Below are 19,099 nucleotides of genomic sequence, written 5' to 3'. Positions count from 1 at the left end.
AAGGTTGCAGACCCCTGGGCTAAACCATCCCAAAACGAAACAGGCTGAAAATCAGCTCCCTTCAGATATCTGGAATATGCCGTGCTATTATATTTTGAAAGCGTCTGGAAGCGGAAACCTCTGAAAATTTTACTCCCCAGGAGTGACAAGGCAGAGTCTTCTAGCTTTGTATGTTAGTATTTCTCTTTGTTTCAATTACAGACTTCAAGCTGAGCAGTATATAATCTGAAGGAGCCAATGCGTAATGGGTGAACACAGCACTACATCAGAAAGCGATCTAGTGAAGGAAGTAGCGGACTCGGTTTTGGCAGTGAAAAGGGAACCCGGCCACTGCTCAGACGGTCCGTCCACCATGGGGTCAAAAGAAACGTGTGGAAAGCCCGTGGAAAGGGAGGAAAAGCCTTCCAGCCCGGTCTAGTCAAGAAAGTCTTCCATTCGCTCCGCGGAGGACGCTTGGGCTCCTTCGTCAGGCGAGAGCCCGGGGATCCCGCACTCGTCCTGGGAGATGAACCAAGAGCTTCGCCACAGCCTCGCTGGTATCCCGCAAATGCGCCTTCCTTGTCTTCCGGGCGGAAAGGAGGCGGGCGCCCAAACTGCGGGGGGCTTCGGGAAGCTTTGCCCTCGATCCCCTTCGGGCCGGGCAAGAAGGGGCGCTCTGGAATTGCCCCTGCTCCTTGGCTTGCCGTCGGCGCCGTCGAGGCTGAGCCCCGCAAAGAAGCCAGGAGTCGGCTCCCGGAAGGAGGCTGCAAGACCTGCAGACAAGCGTCGACCGTCGGGGCTGTCCTTCGCGTGGGTGGGCAGCGCCCTCCCCGCTGGAGGCGGGGAGAAGTGAGCCAAGCGTCTCGGGCTCTGGCAAGGCCGATTTGGCCGAAGTCCGGACGCCTCGGTTCGGCACTGTTGCTGCCGCCGCCGCCGCCGCCTAACCCTGCGCGGCAGAATAGCAGCAGGACATGCCCGCACGTCTCCCCGGACTGGAGAGCCCCGCGAGCCCCCGGATTCGCAGCCCCGTGAATCTCGCCGTCCACCCGCTTCGACCTCAGACCCTTTGGCTTCATGAGGATGCCCCGGGCCCACGGGGTGAGATTACCACTCCTGTTCCTGCAGGGCGCTCTCCTCGGGTGAGTGGAGATGGGGGGTGGGGGTTTCCTGTCTCGGCCGGGGGGCGGGTTTCTTGGAGGTCAGACTGGGATGCTGCACGTGCGTCGCGGGCTTTCCTTCCTGAGGCTGGGACCGGTTAAGTCTCCTCCTCGCCCAAGCCTTCGCCTTTCTTTCCCCGAGCAACCGGGAAGTTCCGATGTACTCGCAGGGAAAGCCCGCGCGCGGCGGGGTCCGATTCACTCTGGAGCTGCCCCGCAACGGCGCAGAAGAGTTTCCCGAGGCGAAGGAGCCGTTCCGAAAGAGGGGGGGACTGCCCGACCTAGGAAGCGGCTTTCCTCTCCTCGGCTGTTTTTCCCGGGGCACCTTCGCCCTCCCCTCCCGGCTTCGCGCCTGGCCGTGAACGTTGGTGGCCTTTGCTCTTAAATTGGTTTCTTGCTTTTCTTCAGAAAGTGCCATTTGATGAAACAGGCTGTGCGCGGTTCACGTGAGCCTTTTTTCCAGGTTGAATTGATGAATGGGCGCCAAGGTTTGGCCCCCAAAGAGTGAGGAGCCGCCATCCTTTTCTAGCCCACACAAGCTCCAGGGGTGCCCACTTTCAGCTTTCAGCTTCTGTGGGCGAGAGCTCCTTAGGGCCACCTGGACTCTGACCCAGCTGGGTTTGCTGGGTTCTGGGAAGATCTGTGACTTTTATATTTGGGGTTCCCCTCAGAATTTCCAGATAGTCTTTGCTCCTCTTTCCAGGGCTGCTCTTGTTTTTGGAAAACTTTTCGACTGTTTCCCTGGTCTTTGTATTTTAATAGGCAACATTTTCTTTTCAGAGGTTAAAGTAAATTGTCCAGGAGCAAGTTAGTCTTACAAGAAATGTCTTAGGCCTCCTAAAACTGCTAGGAAAAAACCAAATAAGAATTTATGGATGGCTGCAGGTGGGTGGGGGAGGGTTGGGTTGGGGGGGAGAGAAAAATGGCATGTGCACTTTCTTCGTCTCAGAGGCTGAGGATAGATCTGTATGTAAAATGGACCTGGGGGAGCTTTGAGGTGCTCCTTTGCCTGGGTAATGGGGTGAAGGAAGACATGACATCCCTGCAACTCCATAGGGAAAAGGGGGCTCCTTGGGCTGTGAAGAGCTCCATCGATGCCATGTAAGCTTTTCAAGGGCCTTGTGGAATGGCAAAAGAGTGTCAGGACTGCAGCTCTTGGGGCAACAGAAGAAAGCTGACACAATTTCATTGGCAGTCTTGATTGGTTTCTGCAGTCTGTTGAGTGGCAGTTTGGTTGAAGTGTTTTGACTAGCCAAGCTCTGCCCTCTGAATTCTGGGCAAGTTTCTTGAGAGGGAATCTTGTCGTTGTTTCTCCATGAAGGCCGAAACGAGTGTTTCCATGCCACACAGATGCTGTGCCCTGTGGTGAGCAGCCCACAAGGCATCACCCCGTGGTCCAGGATCCTCCTCACCTGCTTTTTGGCACGCCATCATTTATTTGCTCCGCTCAGGCCAAATGATTCCACAATCAAATGTAGTGCCGTCTTGGGGTCAGTATTTATGACCCCAAATCAATGATGAAATCCACATTTTTTTACTACTGGTTCTGTGGGCATGGCTTGGTGGGCATGGCAGGGGAAGGATATTGCAAAATCTCCATTCCCACCCCACTCCAGGGGAAGGATACTGCAAAATCCCCATTTCCTCTCCATTCCTGGGAGAAGGATACTGCAAAATCTCCATTCCCACCCCACTCTGGGGCCAGCCAGAGGTGTTATTTGCTGGTTCTCTGAACTGCTCAAAATTTCCGCTACCGGTTCTCCAGAACCTGTCAGAACCTGCTGAATTTCATTCCTGCCCCAAATCCTCAGCTCTGGGGGAATGGGACAGGGAAGAAATGTTGTATCTGTACCTGCTCCCCATCTGGGGTTGTTTCCTAGCAGGTGATCTCTACTGAAAACCAACATCCCTCCTTGTGCTGCAGAAGGAGAAGGCCACCCCAACTGGGACTTAAAGTTCTAGATTTGCATGACACTCTAAAATACATTAACCAGGTCACAGGTGGCTTTCTGCTTGGTGTGTGTCCCATGAAGAAGGTGTGTGCATGTGGAACAACTGTCAGACTGACACCTGCTCTATTCTCTTCCCCACCACCCCCAGATTTGTGGCCGGGAAAGAAGTCAAATCGGCCATGCAGAGCCTCCCCCAGCCAATGTCTCCCTCCGATTTCCTAGACAAGCTGATGGGCCGGAGGTCGGGCTACGATGCTCGGATTAGGCCCAACTTCAAAGGTAACGTATGAGCTGCTGCAAGACAACCTGGATCCCTCTGGGCAGCAGTGAAATGAGACCCTGCCCTGAGACAGAGAGATCTTTCCCACCCCCTCTTCAGCCTGTGAAGGGCTTGCAGCACCTAGAAGCAGCTTCCCAAGAGCTGGCAGGGCCAGAGGCGCCTCAGTTGAGGGTGAAGCTTCCTGGCTGTCCTGCTTCCCTCTGAAAAGGGAGAGAGAGGCTGGGTTGCTGCAGAAAGCACCTTCCAGGGAAGCTCCCCAGGCTCCTCCTGGAGGGAAGCACCCTTTCCAAGAGCCGCTCAGCCTTTGTGCCACCTTCCTGTTTTCCTTCACCTCTTAACAAAGATGCTCCAAAAACATGATGACCCTGGAATGGAAGAGCGGTCCCACCACTGCAACCCTCCTCCTCCCTGGGATCAACTGGAGAGGATGCTGGGGGTGGCTGAGAAGGTAGTTGTGCTTCATAGTGTGGTTGTGGGTCAACTGCTTGGCAAGTAGAAGGCTCTGTGCTTTGTTCTTGTTGACTCACCCGAGAGGAAGGTCCCAGGGAGCTGCCGCACACCTTTGCCTGAGATCTTGAGGAGACATAGATATGAAGGTGTTTATGTGACAGACTTATGAGGGGCAGGAGTCTCTGCATTCAGAAGACCACCAGCCTGATTTTCCATCAAACTGTTTTATGGGTTCTCCACTTCAAGAAAATCACATTAAAAAAGGCAACACAGGGGAAATGTAATCAGGGTGTAGGAAACATGGATGACATTGTGAAATTGGACAGAGAGAAGTTGGTTTTCTCAATCACTGAAAATTAGAACTGGGAAACACACACACACACCCTTATAAGCTGAATGGGAGCAGATGTATGGCAGATCAAAAGAGAGCATTTGTTCCTTCAATACATCACGGAGCTGTGAAATTTATTTCCACAAAATGGGGTGATGGCCATTGACTTCATACGGGGGATAAATTAACAGATGGCTGTTGAAAGAGATTGGGTGAATTCATGGAGGACAGGACTGCTCTACTGGAAGCTCTTGCTTTTGAAGACCTCATGTCCAGTCTGGGTTGGGGAGCTGAGATTACAACTGCAAGGGTGGCGAATGTCTTCTGCTTGGAAAAGCCATTTGCTTCTTCCCTGGACTGTGACGGTCCTTGATCTGATCCAGCCAAATGGTTCTTACATTCTTATCTGAGTGGGACCCATCATCAGACTTCAGTAGCTTTATAACATGCCAGCCATGAGTCCTCTTTTAATTTCCTCACAGGCCCACCCGTCAATGTGACATGCAACATCTTCATCAACAGCTTTGGTTCAGTCACAGAAACGACTATGGTAAGGCTTAGCCCACCCTTCTCACCCTTCTCTCTGAACCCAGCCGAACACTGCAGCACCTTTGGTCTCTAGAAGCTGCAGGTTTGGGAGGGGCCCGGTCGACAGGTGCCAGCTCTCCCTGACTACTCTGGCCTCGGAGGACTGTTTCAGGATAGCAGTTGGTGACCAGGGGTGCTGGAGGAGCAAGAGGGACAGAAGAGCTGAAGAGCAGCCCTGTGCTGGGCCCTTGCAACTGCCACTTCCAAGCCCCTCTCTGCCCCCTCCACCAGGCACCTCTCCTTTGCTGCAGTTCTTGTCCTAGCTGCCAACAGGCCGGCCTCCTCTCACCTTGGCTCCACCCATGACAGCTTCTGTTGGCTCTTTCAGGATTATCGGGTCAATGTCTTTCTGCGGCAACACTGGAATGACCCCCGCTTGACTTATTGGGAATACCCCGATGACTCTCTCGATTTGGACCCCTCCATGCTGGACTCCATCTGGAAGCCAGATCTGTTCTTTGCCAATGAGAAGGGAGCCAACTTCCATGAGGTCACTACAGACAACAAGCTTCTGCGCATTTTCAGAAATGGGGGTGTGCTGTATAGCATTAGGTATCCGTTTCAACAACATCTTGTTCAGCCTAACTACTCACAAAATATGGCTCAGCATCAGGGGTGAAATATAAAATTTTACCCTACCGGTTCTGTGGGCGTGGCTTGGTGGGTGTGGCAGGGGAAGGATACTGCAAAATCTCTATTCCCTCCCCACTCCTGGGGGAAGGATATTGCAAAATCCCCATTCCCTCCCCACTCCTGGGGGAAGGATATTGCAAGATCTCCATTCCTTCCCTACTCCTGGGGGAAGGATATTGCAAAATACCCATTCCCTCCCCACTCCTGGGGCCAGCCAGAGGTGGCATTTGCTGGTTCTCCAAACTACTCAAAAATTCCTCTACTGGTTCTCCTGTCAGAATCTGCTGGATTTCACCCCTGCTCAGCATGGTCCTGTTTGACTGTCCTATTCTTTCTCTTCCCCATAGGCTGACTCTTATCCTCTCCTGCCCAATGGATCTCAAGAACTTCCCTATGGACATTCAGACATGCACCATGCAGCTGGAGAGCTGTAGGTAGTTTTATGTAACTGTAGCATCAACAGAGTCCTTGGTGCTATACATCAGAGCCACTGTTCCCGAGTTATACTCACTTGATGGGCAATGGGAATTAGTCCTAGGTACAAGGAGTAGTATGGTGGTTTACACAGTATGATTAGATATAGCGGTTGGGTTTGCACAATATGCTGAGCTTCATTAACAGTAATCTTGGATCATCGTTATGGCTTAACCATTCTGTGGGGCAGTCGGCATATAATTCAGTGCATTGCACAAACTCAGAACCTGGGTTGAAGCTATAGCTAGATGGGGGTAGCCAAAAAGTTCAGTAAGGAGGGATCTGGAAGGCCCAATAGAAAGATGGAGCTGGAAGCCGTGTTGCCTGGGCACGTCAGACAACCTGAGCAATGGAACCCCAGGTGGACATCATCCCTCTACATTAGAGGAGCAATGAAAGGTGGAGAGGGGGGGAAGAGAAGGGCTGGCTCTATGCGGAGTGGTGGGTGGCTCCGCTCTACCTCTTCTCCGGGTTCCTTGTGCTGCCTGTCTCTGCTTGCCTTGCAGTTGGTTACACTATGAATGACCTGATCTTTGAGTGGGAGAAGGAGCAGGAGGCTGTGCAGGTGGCTGAAGGCTTGACGCTCCCTCAGTTTATTCTGCGGGATGAGAAAGATCTGGGCTATTGCACCAAATCCTACAACACAGGTGACCAAATCTGTCTGGTGGGAGGAGGCTCAGCTCTTCTCCCAGAGCTAAAAAGGCCCCGTTTGCAGACTGCCTCGAACACTACTGCCCTTCATCCATCCATCCATCCATCCATCCATCCATCCATCCACTGTCTGACTCTATCACAACTCTAGGCAAGCATACAGTATAAAACAATCTGATGTGAAGAGGGCAAAAAGGAAACACACACAAAAAAGTAGAAAACAGCTTCTGCCAAACCAAACACCCCATATGAAGTCCAAGGCTTGGGGAGAGAACCAGCTTTTAATGAAGTCAGACCATGTGGGGTCAGAGGGTCTCACTCCATTCTCTGCCGAGCACAGCCTGGGAAAGCCATTAGGCTTCATGGAGGACAATTGCCACCACATCCTATTGGGGTCAGGGGAGTTTATCCCCAATCAGACTGTGGATACAGGTGGCCTGTTGCAAGCTTACCTGGCATCCTGTAATAGCAACGGGAGCCCCCCAGACCCAATTCTGTGGCCTCAGGGAGGAACCCAGAGAACTAAACAGGTCTTACCCAGCAACTCTGCTACTCCCACCTTTCGCTTCTGACTATCTCCACCTGCTGTCATGGCTTGGATAAAATTAGTATCCTCTTCCCCTGCCCCCCTCTGATCCTAGACCACATCCTCTATCTTCTCCCCAGTGGTGAAATCCAATTTTTTTATTACCAGTTCTGTGGGCGTGGCTTGGTGGGTGTGGTGTGGTGTGGTGTGGCTTGGTTGGTGTGGCTTGATGGGCATGGCAGAGGAAGGATACTGCAAAATCTCCATTCCCACCCCACTCCAGGGGAAGGATACTGCAAAATCTCCATTCCCACCCCACTCTGGGGACCAGCCAGAGGTGGTATTTGCCGATTCTCCGAATTACTCAAAATTTCTACTACTGGTTCTCCAGAACCTGTCAGAACCTGCTGGATTTCACCCCTGCTTCTCCCCCTCAAAAGTCACAATAACTTCCCCAGCAGCTCTGCCACAGGGTACATTTCTTTGATGCATCAGCCATCCCACCTCTCGCACTCCTCCATTGCCAAGCATCACCTCCCACATTGGAGCCTCTCCTTTGCTTTTCAAGGTGCCCCTCTGGAAAAGGGGTCCACAGGTGACAGGCTCTGCTGTGGCTCACCCCTTTCTCTTCCTTCTCTCCAGGGCAGTTCACCTGCATCGAAGTGAAGTTCCACCTGGAGAGGCAGATGGGCTACTATCTGATCCAGATGTACATCCCAAGCCTGCTGATTGTCATCCTTTCTTGGGTCTCCTTTTGGATCAACATGGATGCTGCACCAGCCCGGGTGGGGCTCGGCATTACCACTGTGCTGACAATGACCACCCAGAGTGCAGGGTCTCGGGCATCCTTGCCTAAGGTCAGGGCCCAGGGCAGGGGATCCTGGAGCACCTTCCCAGCACATGAGTCTCTGGGTGGGCAGGAAGTATGTTTGCTTTCCAAGGGCTTCCCAGCATTCCCACCTAGAGGTGGGACAGAGAGGCCATATCGGAGCCCTCCTATGCTCAGTTGGCCCCTTTATGCTGCTTCCAGCTGTTCCCTCAAACCACAGCATGAAATTACACCAAGAGAAGATCCTAAATATCTCCATGCACCATCCCTGAGCTAAAGGAAGGAGCATTATTTTCCTCACACATGTGATTCTTTGGTAAACTTCCTTTTGTAAAAGCAGAGACAACCTTCCCTATCCCACTACGTTGGCCTACGTGGGAGCCAGGATAGGTAGGCACATGCCACATACCCAATGGCTACCACGGAGGGCCAGGGGTCTCTGATGAACCCTCTGTGCATCTTCAAAAATCTGTTACAAAGCCCAGGAATGACCACTTGAAATCAACCCTCTTCTTTGTGCTACATGCGCTGCACTGCCTCTTATACAGCAAATGAGGCAGGAACAACACAGTGCCTCAGTATGCCTCTTAAGCCCAGCAGCACCAAGGGGGTGTTTCGAACTAGGTAAAATGGATGTAGGTAAGGTTTAGATGGCCAGCATTGCAGGCCTAACAGGGAATCTTTCCCATGACTATTTCTGTCTTTGGCTCACCAAAAGGAGGAGAAAAACGTCCTTCCGAGATTTCCAGCCCCATCTGGATCTGAGCATTCGTGAAGCTGAGCTTGCAAAGAGAAGTCCCGTTTCTTCCTTCTCTCTTGCTGGGGGAGCTCCCTCCCCATCTCTTCTAGCATCTGCCTCCCATCTGTTCAGACTATTTATATTTCCATAGGAAAAAGCCACTGTTAAACTACACCTTTGGCAGGTGGCCAGGGGGTCTTATTGAGGAAAATCAGATGCCAGCTGGTGCGAGGGGGGAGGGGACTCGGCCTCTGAATGTGAGTGTGCGCTCCTAGGAGGCAAACAACAAATGCCAGGAAGGCTTCGCCTTGGCCTGGCCCTTCTTTTTATCCAGAAGCAGCTGAAGTCCCTGCAGCCATCATTGGCTTCATTTGGGGACAGAATAACCAAATAACAGAGTTGGAAGGGGCTTCTGATCCGACTCCCTGCTCAAGCTGGAGATCCGAGACCATTCTAGACTAATGGCTATCAAAGCTGAGCGGTCCTTGGTGCTCTCTGAGCGGGGTTGTTTTCTTGCAGACATTTCATTACCCAAACTAGGTAGCATCATCAATCTTTCTTAAAACCCTCCAGTGATGGAACACCCCCAATTTCCATTCTCCCTGTCAGGAAATTCCTCCTTAGTTCTGGTTGGCTCTCTCGTTGATAAGTTTCCATCTGTTACTTCTTGTCCTGCCCTCAGATGCTTTGGAAAATAAGTTGAACCCTTCTTCTATGTGACAGATATTGGAAGATGCTGTCATGTCGCCCCAGTCCTTCTCCTTGTTACACTAGACCTACCCAGTTCCTGCCATTGTTCTTCCTATTTTAGCCTCCAGTCCCTTAATCATCTTTGACGCTGTTCTCTGCATTCTGTCCAGAATATCTGACCAGCATTCCAAGTGCAGTGCAGTATAAAGCAGGACTAGTACTTTATGTGATCTTGATACCATCCCTGTGTTAATGCCGACCTAGGACCGCATTGGATTTTTTTGCAGCTGCAGCACACTCTGGCTCACATTTAAGGGGTTGTCCACTAGGACTCACTCCAAGGTCCCTCCCACAGTTACTGCTGTGGCGTTAGGTATCACCTATTCTATTTTGACTTTTCTTGCCTAAATGTAAGACTTCACTTTTCTCACCACTGGACCTTGTGCCTATCTTTTGGGGTGTTGCCTATTACTGCCAGCTGGGTCAGTACAAATTTAAAACAGAACAGAATAACAGAGTTGGAAGGACCTTGAAGGTCTTCTAGTCCAACCCCTTGCTCAGGCAGGAAATGCTAAACCATTTCAGACAAATGGTTTGGACATCTCTTCTTAAAAACTTCCTGTGTTGGAGCATTCACACCTTCTGGAGGCAAGTTGTTCCACTGATTAATTGTTCTGTTAGGAAATGTCTTAGTTCTAGATTGTACCTCTCCTTGATTAGTTTCCATTCATTGCTTCTTGTCCTGCCTTCAGGTGCTTTGGAGAATAGCTCAACTCCCTCTTCTTTGTGGGCAATGCCTGAGAAATTGGAACACTGTTATCATGTCACCCCTAGTCCTTCTTTTCATAAGACTAGACATGCCCAGTTCCAGCAATTGTTCTTTATATGTTTTATTCTCGAGTCCCCTAACCATCTTTGTTGCTCTTCTCTGCACTCTTTCCAGAGTCTCAACATCTTTTTTATATCATGGCAGCCAAAACTGGATGCAGTATTCCAAGTATAGTCTTACCAAGGCATTAAAAAGTGGTATTAATACTTCATGTGATCTTGAGTCTATCCCTCTGCTAATGCAGCCTAGAACTGTGTTGGCTTTTTTGGCAGCTGCTGGCTCATATTCAAGTGATCATCCACTAGGATTCCAAGATCCCTCTCACAGTTACTACTATTGAGTCAGGTGCCACCTATACTATACCTGTGTATTTGGATTTTCTTGCCTAAACGTAGAACCTTACTTTTTTCACCACTGAATTTTATTTTGTTGGTTAGCACCAAATGTTCAAGTCTGTCAAGATCAGGGGAGAAATCTACTTACCTTCCTTACCAGTTCGGAAGTGCACATGCTGTGCACATGCACTCACTTCACTTGCGTGCAGGCACATCACATGCACGCACAGACTCTCTGTGCATGCGCAAAACCGTCTGCACATGCACAGAAGGTAAAGAACACATTTACTTCCTGGTTAAAACCAGGAAGTAACAACACCCAGGCGAGTGGGCGGAGCTTTGCTCCGCCATCGTTACCGGATCGCCAAACCACCCGGCACGATCACTACTGGATCGCCAGATCCAGTCCGAACCAGGAGGATTTCACCCCTGGTCAAGATCCTTCTGTACCTTAAGCCTATCTTCTGGAGTGTTGGCTATTCCTGCCAGCTTGGTGTCGTCTGCAAATTTGATGAGCTCCCCCTAAAGAGTTTGTGAAGACGTTGAAGAGTGCTGGGCCTAAGACAAAACCTTGGGGTACCCCACTGCATGCTTCCCTCCACATAGATGCAATTCCATTGAGGAACCACAATGGTGAAGAAATGGCACTGTCCCCAACTCTGGGGTGCTGAACTTGGAGACGGGGTGGTGGGGGTGTGTGCCTGGTCTTTGCAAGACAAGACAAAGCCCTAAAAAACATTCACCACAGGAGACCCACCACACTCCTGGCATCTTGGTGCCTGCCCGGCATTAGGGAGGGATCATACCTTGCTGTGCCAAATGAGAAGTGCTTTAGAAAGTCTTTGGTGCTTTCTTGGGGGGCTGAAACAGAAGCAAGGCTGCCCCCCCAAAAATAGATAGTCGGAACTATTGGAAGCAGTGCTGAAGTTGGGAAGGGGGTTGCTTAGGCAACAGCCAAGAAGGCCTGGGGAGTCACTTGCCCATGCCCCTCTCCTCGGCAGGTCTCCTACGTCAAAGCCATTGATATCTGGATGGCTGTCTGCCTGCTCTTCGTCTTCGCCGCCCTGCTGGAATATGCAGCAGTCAACTTTGTCTCGCGCCAGCATAAGGAGCTCCTGCGTCTGCGGCGGAGCCAACGGCGGCAGAGGATGGTGAGCAAGAGTTGGGCAGGGGGGCTTCTGGGGGGAGACAATAGGCCCCGTGCTCCCCATATGCCCCTGAGATTGGTTGAAAGGGGAGGGGAGAAGCACCTACCAAGCCAAGCCCTCCTCCCTTGGGTGACTTCTGGTTAGCCAGTCAGAAACAGCTGCTGCTTTGGACAGCATCTTTTTAAAACAAGTGGCTCCTAAAGGATGCCCTCTTTTGTGCTGGCTTTGGTTTTGTTCTTCCCTTGTTTTATTTATTTATTTATTTATTGGTTCAATTTATATGCCACCCTTTTCTGGAGACTCACGGCGGCTTACAATGCGTTAAGCAATAGCCTTCATACTTTTGTATATACCTGCTTAGTATATACAAGCGGCATCACTTCAGGGCAGGCCCTCCACTGACGCCATCTGGGAAGGCAAAGGGGTCCGTGCCAGTTCATCTGCGCTTCTTCCCCTTGGCAGCAGTTGTGCCTTTGCAGCCTTCGCCAGGAGGGAGCTGCCCTCTGGTGCTTGATCAAACAGCTGCAGGCCCCAGTTTCAAGCAGAGCCCTTGGCCAGCCTCTTCCCTCAGGCCCCGTTTTACATCCTCGAAAGAAGGTGGCAATAGAGAGTGCTGAGCTGAGCATCCCCGGGCAGAGCCTCAATCCACGGAAGAGAAGGTGGGGGCTGGCATTCAGAGGCTGGTGGGGGGACACGGAAGTGCTCAAGACCACAGCCTCGAAAGCTGGCATCGGAAAGGTACCAGCAGCGGAGGCTTTGCTGCTCTGGCTTCAGCACTTGGGACTCAGGTGCAACCTGGAAACCAGATAAACCCAGTGGCATCTCACATTCCCCCGTATGATGCTGCCCTTCTCAGTTCCACTCTGGAGGGGAGATGTGCAGGCAGCCTGGGCCAATCCCCCTCCCTGCTGGGGGATGCTGCCCAGTGGTGAAATGTAAAATTTGTTACTACTGGTTCTGTGGGCGTGGCTTGGTGGGGGTTAATATGACTGAGTGGGCATGGGCAAATTTTTTTTTTTAACTTTTAAAACCATTTTTTCTACAACCTCTTCACCTGAAGAGGTTGTAAAAAAATGCTTTTAAAAGCCTCTGATGATCCTAGCTGAGTTGCATGATCATCAGGGGTTTTTTTTCTATTAAAAACATTTTTTCTACAACCTCTTTGGCCGAAGAGGTTGTAGAAAAAATGCTTTTAAAAGTTAAAAAAACAGCCTCTGATGATCGCGTGGCTCATCTGGGCAGGGGGGCAACAATTTTTGCTACTGGTTCTCCAAACCACCTTCCACCATCGCTACTGGATTGGGTGATCCGGTCCGAACCGGGAGCATTACACCCCTGATGCCGCCCCCTCCCAACACTTCCCCGCCAGGCAGCAAGGATACAACAGAAGGTGGTGGTTTGTGGTTTGTGCATCCAGGAAAAAAGGGGGGAGCATGCGAGAAAAATGCTGCCTGTGAGGACATCTGATGATGCTAGGAATTGTGAGCTACTTGCAGAGGAAATAATTTGGCCTGGAACATGGACCTGGCAACATGCAGCCAGGAATGTGTCCCTGCAGTGCAGAGACAAAGCTAAAGGGGTAAGGGAACGGCCATGAAGGAGAGGAAAAAAAGTCGCCACCAGGGCAAATGTGAGATCAGGGGGACTGGAGCAGGAGTGAAATACAGCAGGTTCTGACAGGTTCTGGAGAACCGGTAGCGGAAATTTTGAGCAGTTTGGAGAACCAGCAAATATCACCTCTGGCTGGCCCCAGAGTGAAGTGGGAATGGGGATTTTGCAGTATCCTTCCCCCAGGAATGGGGAGGGAATGGGGATTTTGCAGTATCCTTCCCCCAGGAGTGGGGTGGGAATTTTTTTTTTTTTTGCTTTAATTTATATGCCGCCCTTCTCTGGAGACTCAGGGCGGCTTACAATGCGTTAAGCAATAGCCTTCATACTTGCATATAAATATACAAAAGTCAGCTTATTGCCCCCACAATCTGGGTCCTCATTTTACCTACCTTTGAAAGGATGGAAGGCTGAGTCAACCTTGAGCCTGATGAGATTTGAACATGCAGTAATTGCAAGCAGCAGATGTTAATAACGGTGCTTTAGTCCACTGTACTATCAAGGCTCCAAGAATGGGGATTTTGTAGTATCCTTCCCCCAAGAGTGGGGAGGGAATGGGGATTTTGCAGTATCCTTCCCCTGCCATGCCCACCAAGCCATGCCCACAGAACTGGTAGTAAAAAAATTTGGATTTCATCACTGGACTGGAGCCCAGGCCAGGAAAATAACTCGAGAAAATGTCCCACTTGCCTTCCCCAGTCACAAGAGGCAAGACGAGGGGAGGGAAAGCAAGTTCATCTGGCAAGATTCCATGGCTTCAGCCATGCTAACAAATGTAGTCCTGAACCGTATGACATTGGCGTCTTAGCCTGGCCAACAGCCGACAACCCCCCTTACTCTTCCCTCCCCCTCCCCAGGAAGAAGAGATGGTGCGCGAGAGCCGCTTCTACTTCCAGGGCTATGGACTGGGGCATTGTCTGCAGCACATGAAAAGTGGGGCAGCCATGGAAAGCCCCATCTACAGCCCACCCGTGCCAGCCTCCCTCCTGCGAGAAGGAGAAATACTCCGGAGGCGCTACGTGGAGCGGGCCAAGCGCATCGACACCATCTCCCGAGCTGTCTTCCCCTTCACTTTCCTGGTCTTCAACATTTTCTACTGGGTGGTCTACAAAGTGCTTCACCAAGCAGCCCCCTGAGGTCTGAGCAGGACCTTGCCTTGCTGGTGGCTTCCTTGTGAGCTTCCGGGCTGGAGAACACACAAATATCCATTCCTTTCCCAAATGCCGTGCGGAGAAATTTGGCAAATTCTGCATGATGCTCAGGCATGCAAAAGGAAAGTATGGGAAATGTGCCACTGCTGAGCATGATGGAATTTGGGGTGGCTGTATTTCATCAGGAGGACCGCCGTGGGGCTGTTTTTCTTTTCTAGATTTTTGCTGCTCCCCTAAGGTCCAGGAAGCCTTGGAAGAATTAAAGAAGTGACAGGTAAAAAGAGAAGCTGTAAGTCACCCAGTCCGTCTCCCTGCCCAGTGCAGGCATCTGCTAAGCTTTCCCTTACAGGTGTTCAGCCCCTATTCGAAAACCTCCTGCAAGGGGAGCACATCCCTGCAAGATTTTCACACTGCTTTGCAGCAGTTCCCAAGAGGAAATCCCTCCTGAGACTGAGCCGAAATCTCCACAGTGTCAAGGGAGAAGACGTCTCCCTCTGACACAAGCAGCTTTTGTGGTCTGCTCAAGCCAAAGATGGTCGGCTGCTCTAAGTGCTTCTGGCAGGGCTCCAGCTCCAAACCCCAATTGCCCTGGGAGTGACCCTCTGAAGCCCCCCGCTGCCCTTTTCCAGTTTGCAAAGCAGCATAGGGTCCAATACAGGGGTGAAATCCAGCAGGTTCTACAGGTTCTGGAGAACCAGTAGCGGAAATTTTGAGCAGTTCGGAGAACCGGCAAATACCACCTCTGGCTGGCCACAGAGTGGGGAGGGAATGGAGATTTTACAATATTCTTCCCCCAGGAGTGGGGAGGGAATGGAGATTTTGCAGTATCCTTCCCCTGCCATGCCCACCAAGCCACGCCCACAGAACCGGTAGTAAAAAAAATTGGATTTCACCACTGGTCCAATAGAACAATTGCCTCCTGTGGTCTGGACACCGCTGTTCTCAATGCAGCCGAAGATTACGTCAACTTTTGAGCAAAGGGCTTCACCCCTGTTCAGCCTGCTCTCTGTATGTCCTCCTCACATGCCAATTCAGCCCGACACCCAGAGTCATGACAATTTTCAGGAACGGGATTTCAGGCAGCACATTTGCAGATCTTCAATTTTGGATTGGTCCAGCATTCAGATCTGTCACAGACATGTTGAATTGCCCCGTGGCCCTCCAAGGTTTTATTCAACACCCTTACCTCGATCTCATCCCTTCCAGGCCGTCCTCTGGGCCCCTTAAAGAAGAGACCGCGAATGGTCTGGCCAAGGATGGAGCCCCGAGGGCCCCTTCCCTATTTGACAGTGCAAAGTCGTTGATCCATTGACCATGGTTGCTCGATCAGTTGCAAGCCCTCAGACTAGCCCACACCTCTAACTCTAACCAGGGCAGGTCCACAAACCCAGCCCCTCTTTTGCCAGCCCCTTTTAGAGCTACAGCCATCCCTCACCCATAGATCCTCCCAAACCCACTGCAGGAGAGCATTGCCCAGCGGGGCCGTCTAGCTTCCCTCTTCCGGAGCTGTGCCATCAGCTTTCTCGCCCTCTCAGGCCCCTGGGAGAGTCCCTTGGCAGCAGCCTTGCATGCTTATGTATTATTACATCAGTGAAACTTGGCAGATAACAATTGAAAACATTTAAGGCAGGTAATTAACAGAATACAACTCAGAGATGAAACAGCTCAGGAATAATAGTAGAGACTGGCTAGAATATCCTCTGAAACAGTTCAGTTTTCAGCACTTTTCTGAAATGGCTCAGGGAAGGGGCCTGGACTTAGAACCCTCCCAGAAGCGTTTGGGACAAGCACTGGGAGCTGCTTCTCCCTGCGTGGCTGGGCTAATTGTGGTGCGAACATGCAGTTGGCAGGCTATCCCAGTGCCAGGAAATCTAGGGCTGCTCGGGGTTAAGGGAGAAATCCACAAGCCTGAGGGATGTATGGCTTATATGCTAAGGGGTGGGAACCACGTCATGAAATTTATTGATGGAAAATGTTTGTTTGGCCACCCGCTCACAACACAACTCTCAGCAGTTCATAGTCGCTGCTTACTGGATTCGGAGCTGCTCAAGTTCCAATGGAAGCAGAGTTACGTGCTGTGTGGAGCGGTTATTTTAAAAGTGCCCTTTTCCTACCAGTTCCTCCCTTGAGGCCACTATGGGTTTACTCATAGTGAGAGAGAGTCCTCTGTCTTCTTGCCCAGAAGCCCTTCGGGTTCCTCCCTTTCTCAGCCTGGCTGCTCCCTGGCATGCCGTGGTTCAGCTGCAAATGGCCCTACAGAGCAGGAGCAGCTTGGTGGGCTGCAAAGAAAGAGCAGGAGTGGAAGTGCCCCCTCCCCCAATGCTTGGACTTTAAGATCCAATCCTGGGGCTGAGGCAGCCTCCACCATGTAGGATGAAGCTCCTTGGCGGATCTTAAAGAAGCTGTTAAAATAGAGATTAAGGTCAGGAGCCATGGTAATCTTCACCATTCCAGCCCTCGCCTTCCTGGTGAGGAAACTGCACTTTACCTAAGAAATCAACCTTATACCTGGAGAAGACATGTTGAAACTCCTGAAGTGTGAGTTGAACAACATCTGGCAGTGAGGAGGGAGGGAGGGAGGGAGGGAGGGAGGGAAGGAAGGAAGGAAGGAAGGAAGGAAGGAAGGAAGGCCCCTTTGAAAGGCCAAAGAAGATGGGGGGGCACTGGTTGCACTGGAGCTGAAACAGATGCCACAGGAGCAGCCCAGGCCAGCAGCCTCTTAGTCCACTCCTGGGGCCCTGAAGTTCAATAGGGCTGGGGGTGGGGGCCAGCCTGAACTCTGTCTGGTGGCCCCTTCCTTCCCCATCTCCCCACCTCACTGCGGTGCCTCTACCTTGAGCTGCACCACTTTCTTCTTCCCTGCTACTTCCCAGTTTGCTGATTGGACATGTATCTTCCCACTTGTGAGCGTGGTTTTCCCAGGAGTGGAACATCCGGCAGCTGAGAGCAACTTCCCATCTATTACCCTGAAAAAGCTGTAGCTTATCTGCCTGCAGGGTTTGCTGAGTAGAAACGCTTCCCTGACTGCAGGGACCAAATGGGATTTTGAAAACAGGTCATTTCTAAACCACTCTGCTTTTCCTATAGAAATAAAGTGCTGCGGGGATTTTATTTCAAGTTGGTTTTTTTTTCAATTGGGAAAAGACTCCCACTGACAAAGTGGCAAGGAGTGCCTAGACCAGGAGCCAAATGTGAGCCCCTCATGGGCTGAAAACTGCTCCCAGCCTCAGGAGGATGGCATTTGGGGTTGCTGCTTCTGAAACTGGCTTCTGTAGGTGCAACCTCCTTGCATCTTCAAAGCTTCCTTGGTCGATTTCTGCCATGCAGGCTGGTGAGACTGTTGCTCCAGGCTGCGTGAGATACGCCAGGAAGGGGCCTGATGTGGCTCTGGGCTCCTGAAGGCAACATTTCCTTTCTGCAGCAGAGACCAGGTGACAGTGAATTCTCTCTCCCCAAACCTTGGGAAAATGGAGGCTGAACCGCCCTGCTGGTTCCTGGGAAAGGCAGCTCTGATTTTGTGGCTGGCCAGCCATGGGCCAAACACAGAAAGAGGCGCTGCTGGACAGAAGGCCAAGTGGCAGGACTGCTTGCCCAGGACTCCTCGTGACAGGAGGAAAAGGGTCTCCTTTGAAGATGCTGCTGCAAACAGCCCCTCCTACACCCCCTTCTACCAACACGGCTCTGCATTCTCCCTTCCTTGACACCCTGGAGATCAGGTCTGGAGGGCAGGAGGGTCCAGGCCTCCTCCTCCTGCTGGTCAGATGCCAGCTTTAGAGAATGGTTAATTGTCTTGGAGCCTTTCCCTCGGACAAGCAGCCCGCAGTACCAGGAAGGGCTGGCATGTCTGGTGACAGCTGGCACCAGAGCGAGATGGCCTTCACAGCTGAGCCCACTTCTCTGAAGCAAGTCTTAGTCCCCACTCCAGCATCAGAGAGGAGCTGCCCTGGTTCTTTTCTTGCCCTGCCAGGTTGCTCCTGAAATGTCCCTTCTGCCCATCTCTTGCTTCCCCCAAAGAAGGCCTGGTCTGCACAAGAATGTCCGGGCAAGATGAGCCGGGAGCAGCAAGCCCCGGGCCCTTCCTGCCCTCTCCCGTCCTAGAAGCTTTTTTCAGCTCCCAGGCCTACGTGGCAAGCAATCCTCAACTCCCACTGCAGCCACAACGATATTCAAGGAAAAAAACTCCTGGCACTATGAGGAGACACCAAAGGGGGTCCTTACCACTCCCAGGGTGCTTGTTGTGGGGAAAAGAGGAGGAGGAAGGTGTGCTGGATATGTTCACCACCTTGAATTATTTATAAAAAAATAAAAAAGACAGGATACAAATAAATAAATAAATAGTGAATTGATGACCATCAGCTGCTGGTAGATTGGGTTCTTGCCACGCCCTCCTTTGCCTACCACTGGGCTTCTCCCATCTTTGGGGCCTCTCCTTCAGCTCCACCCACCAGCAGCTTTATCTGCCTCCACGTTCACCTGTCCCAGGAGACCCATCCCTCAGCTTATGGACCACCTCTCCCAGCAACTGCGTAGCAATATTAAGCAGGCTGGGAGAGTCCTGGGTGCCCCACAATGGGTGGCCAATGCCTCAGCTGTTCCTTCCTCTCCTGTTAACTAAAGATCTCTACAAAGAAGAGCCAGAGCTATATAAGCTATGTAAATAACCAGAGCTGTCACCACCGCCACTGTTGTGGAACAAATACCTCTAGCCCCAACCTGGCAGAGGGCCCAGAAGATAGCACAGTTGATCAT

At 51.4% G+C, this 19,099-nt stretch overlaps 1 protein-coding gene across 3 annotated transcripts; it reads left to right on the top strand.

Annotated features, from left to right (window-relative positions):
• Positions 1 to 188: 188 nt before the first annotated feature.
• On the top strand, positions 189 to 17,461 carry LOC117679655 (glycine receptor subunit alpha-4). 3 transcript variants are annotated; one of them, XM_034441796.3, is made up of 9 exons: positions 189 to 1,118; positions 3,237 to 3,367; positions 4,632 to 4,699; positions 5,066 to 5,289; positions 5,718 to 5,800; positions 6,351 to 6,491; positions 7,664 to 7,878; positions 11,445 to 11,594; positions 14,057 to 17,461. In XM_034441796.3, exons 1-9 carry the CDS (start codon positions 1,054 to 1,056, stop codon positions 14,333 to 14,335), a joined length of 1,356 nt encoding a protein of 451 aa, XP_034297687.1. In that variant the 5' UTR covers positions 189 to 1,053; the 3' UTR covers positions 14,336 to 17,461. The 3 variants fall into 3 exon arrangements, with proteins under 3 accessions (XP_034297687.1, XP_034297688.1, XP_087733786.1); XM_034441797.3 differs by having other exon boundaries at positions 567 to 1,118; positions 7,664 to 7,806; positions 14,057 to 14,636; XM_087877660.1 differs by lacking the exon at positions 3,237 to 3,367 and having other exon boundaries at positions 861 to 1,118; positions 14,057 to 14,636.
• Positions 17,462 to 19,099: the final 1,638 nt, after the last annotated feature.

Source organism: Pantherophis guttatus, chromosome 12, assembly GCF_059756535.1.
Source record: "Pantherophis guttatus breed Tessera chromosome 12, ASM5975653v1, whole genome shotgun sequence".
Taxonomy (NCBI): Eukaryota; Metazoa; Chordata; class Lepidosauria; order Squamata; family Colubridae; genus Pantherophis; species Pantherophis guttatus.
The sequence above is the reverse complement of the archived record's forward strand: the minus strand, read 5'-3'. Positions and strand labels throughout refer to the sequence as shown.

Bases quoted from the DNA above. Each gene is read 5' to 3' on its own strand.
- LOC117679655 (XM_034441796.3), top strand. From the start codon at position 1,054: ATGAGGATGCCCCGGGCCCACGGGGTGAGATTACCACTCCTGTTCCTG. The intron at 1,119-3,236 runs GTGAGTGGAGAT...CACCACCCCCAG, and splicing joins CTGCAGGGCGCTCTCCTCGG to ATTTGTGGCCGGGAAAGAAG. The intron at 5,801-6,350 runs GTAGGTAGTTTT...CTTGCCTTGCAG, and splicing joins CACCATGCAGCTGGAGAGCT to TTGGTTACACTATGAATGAC.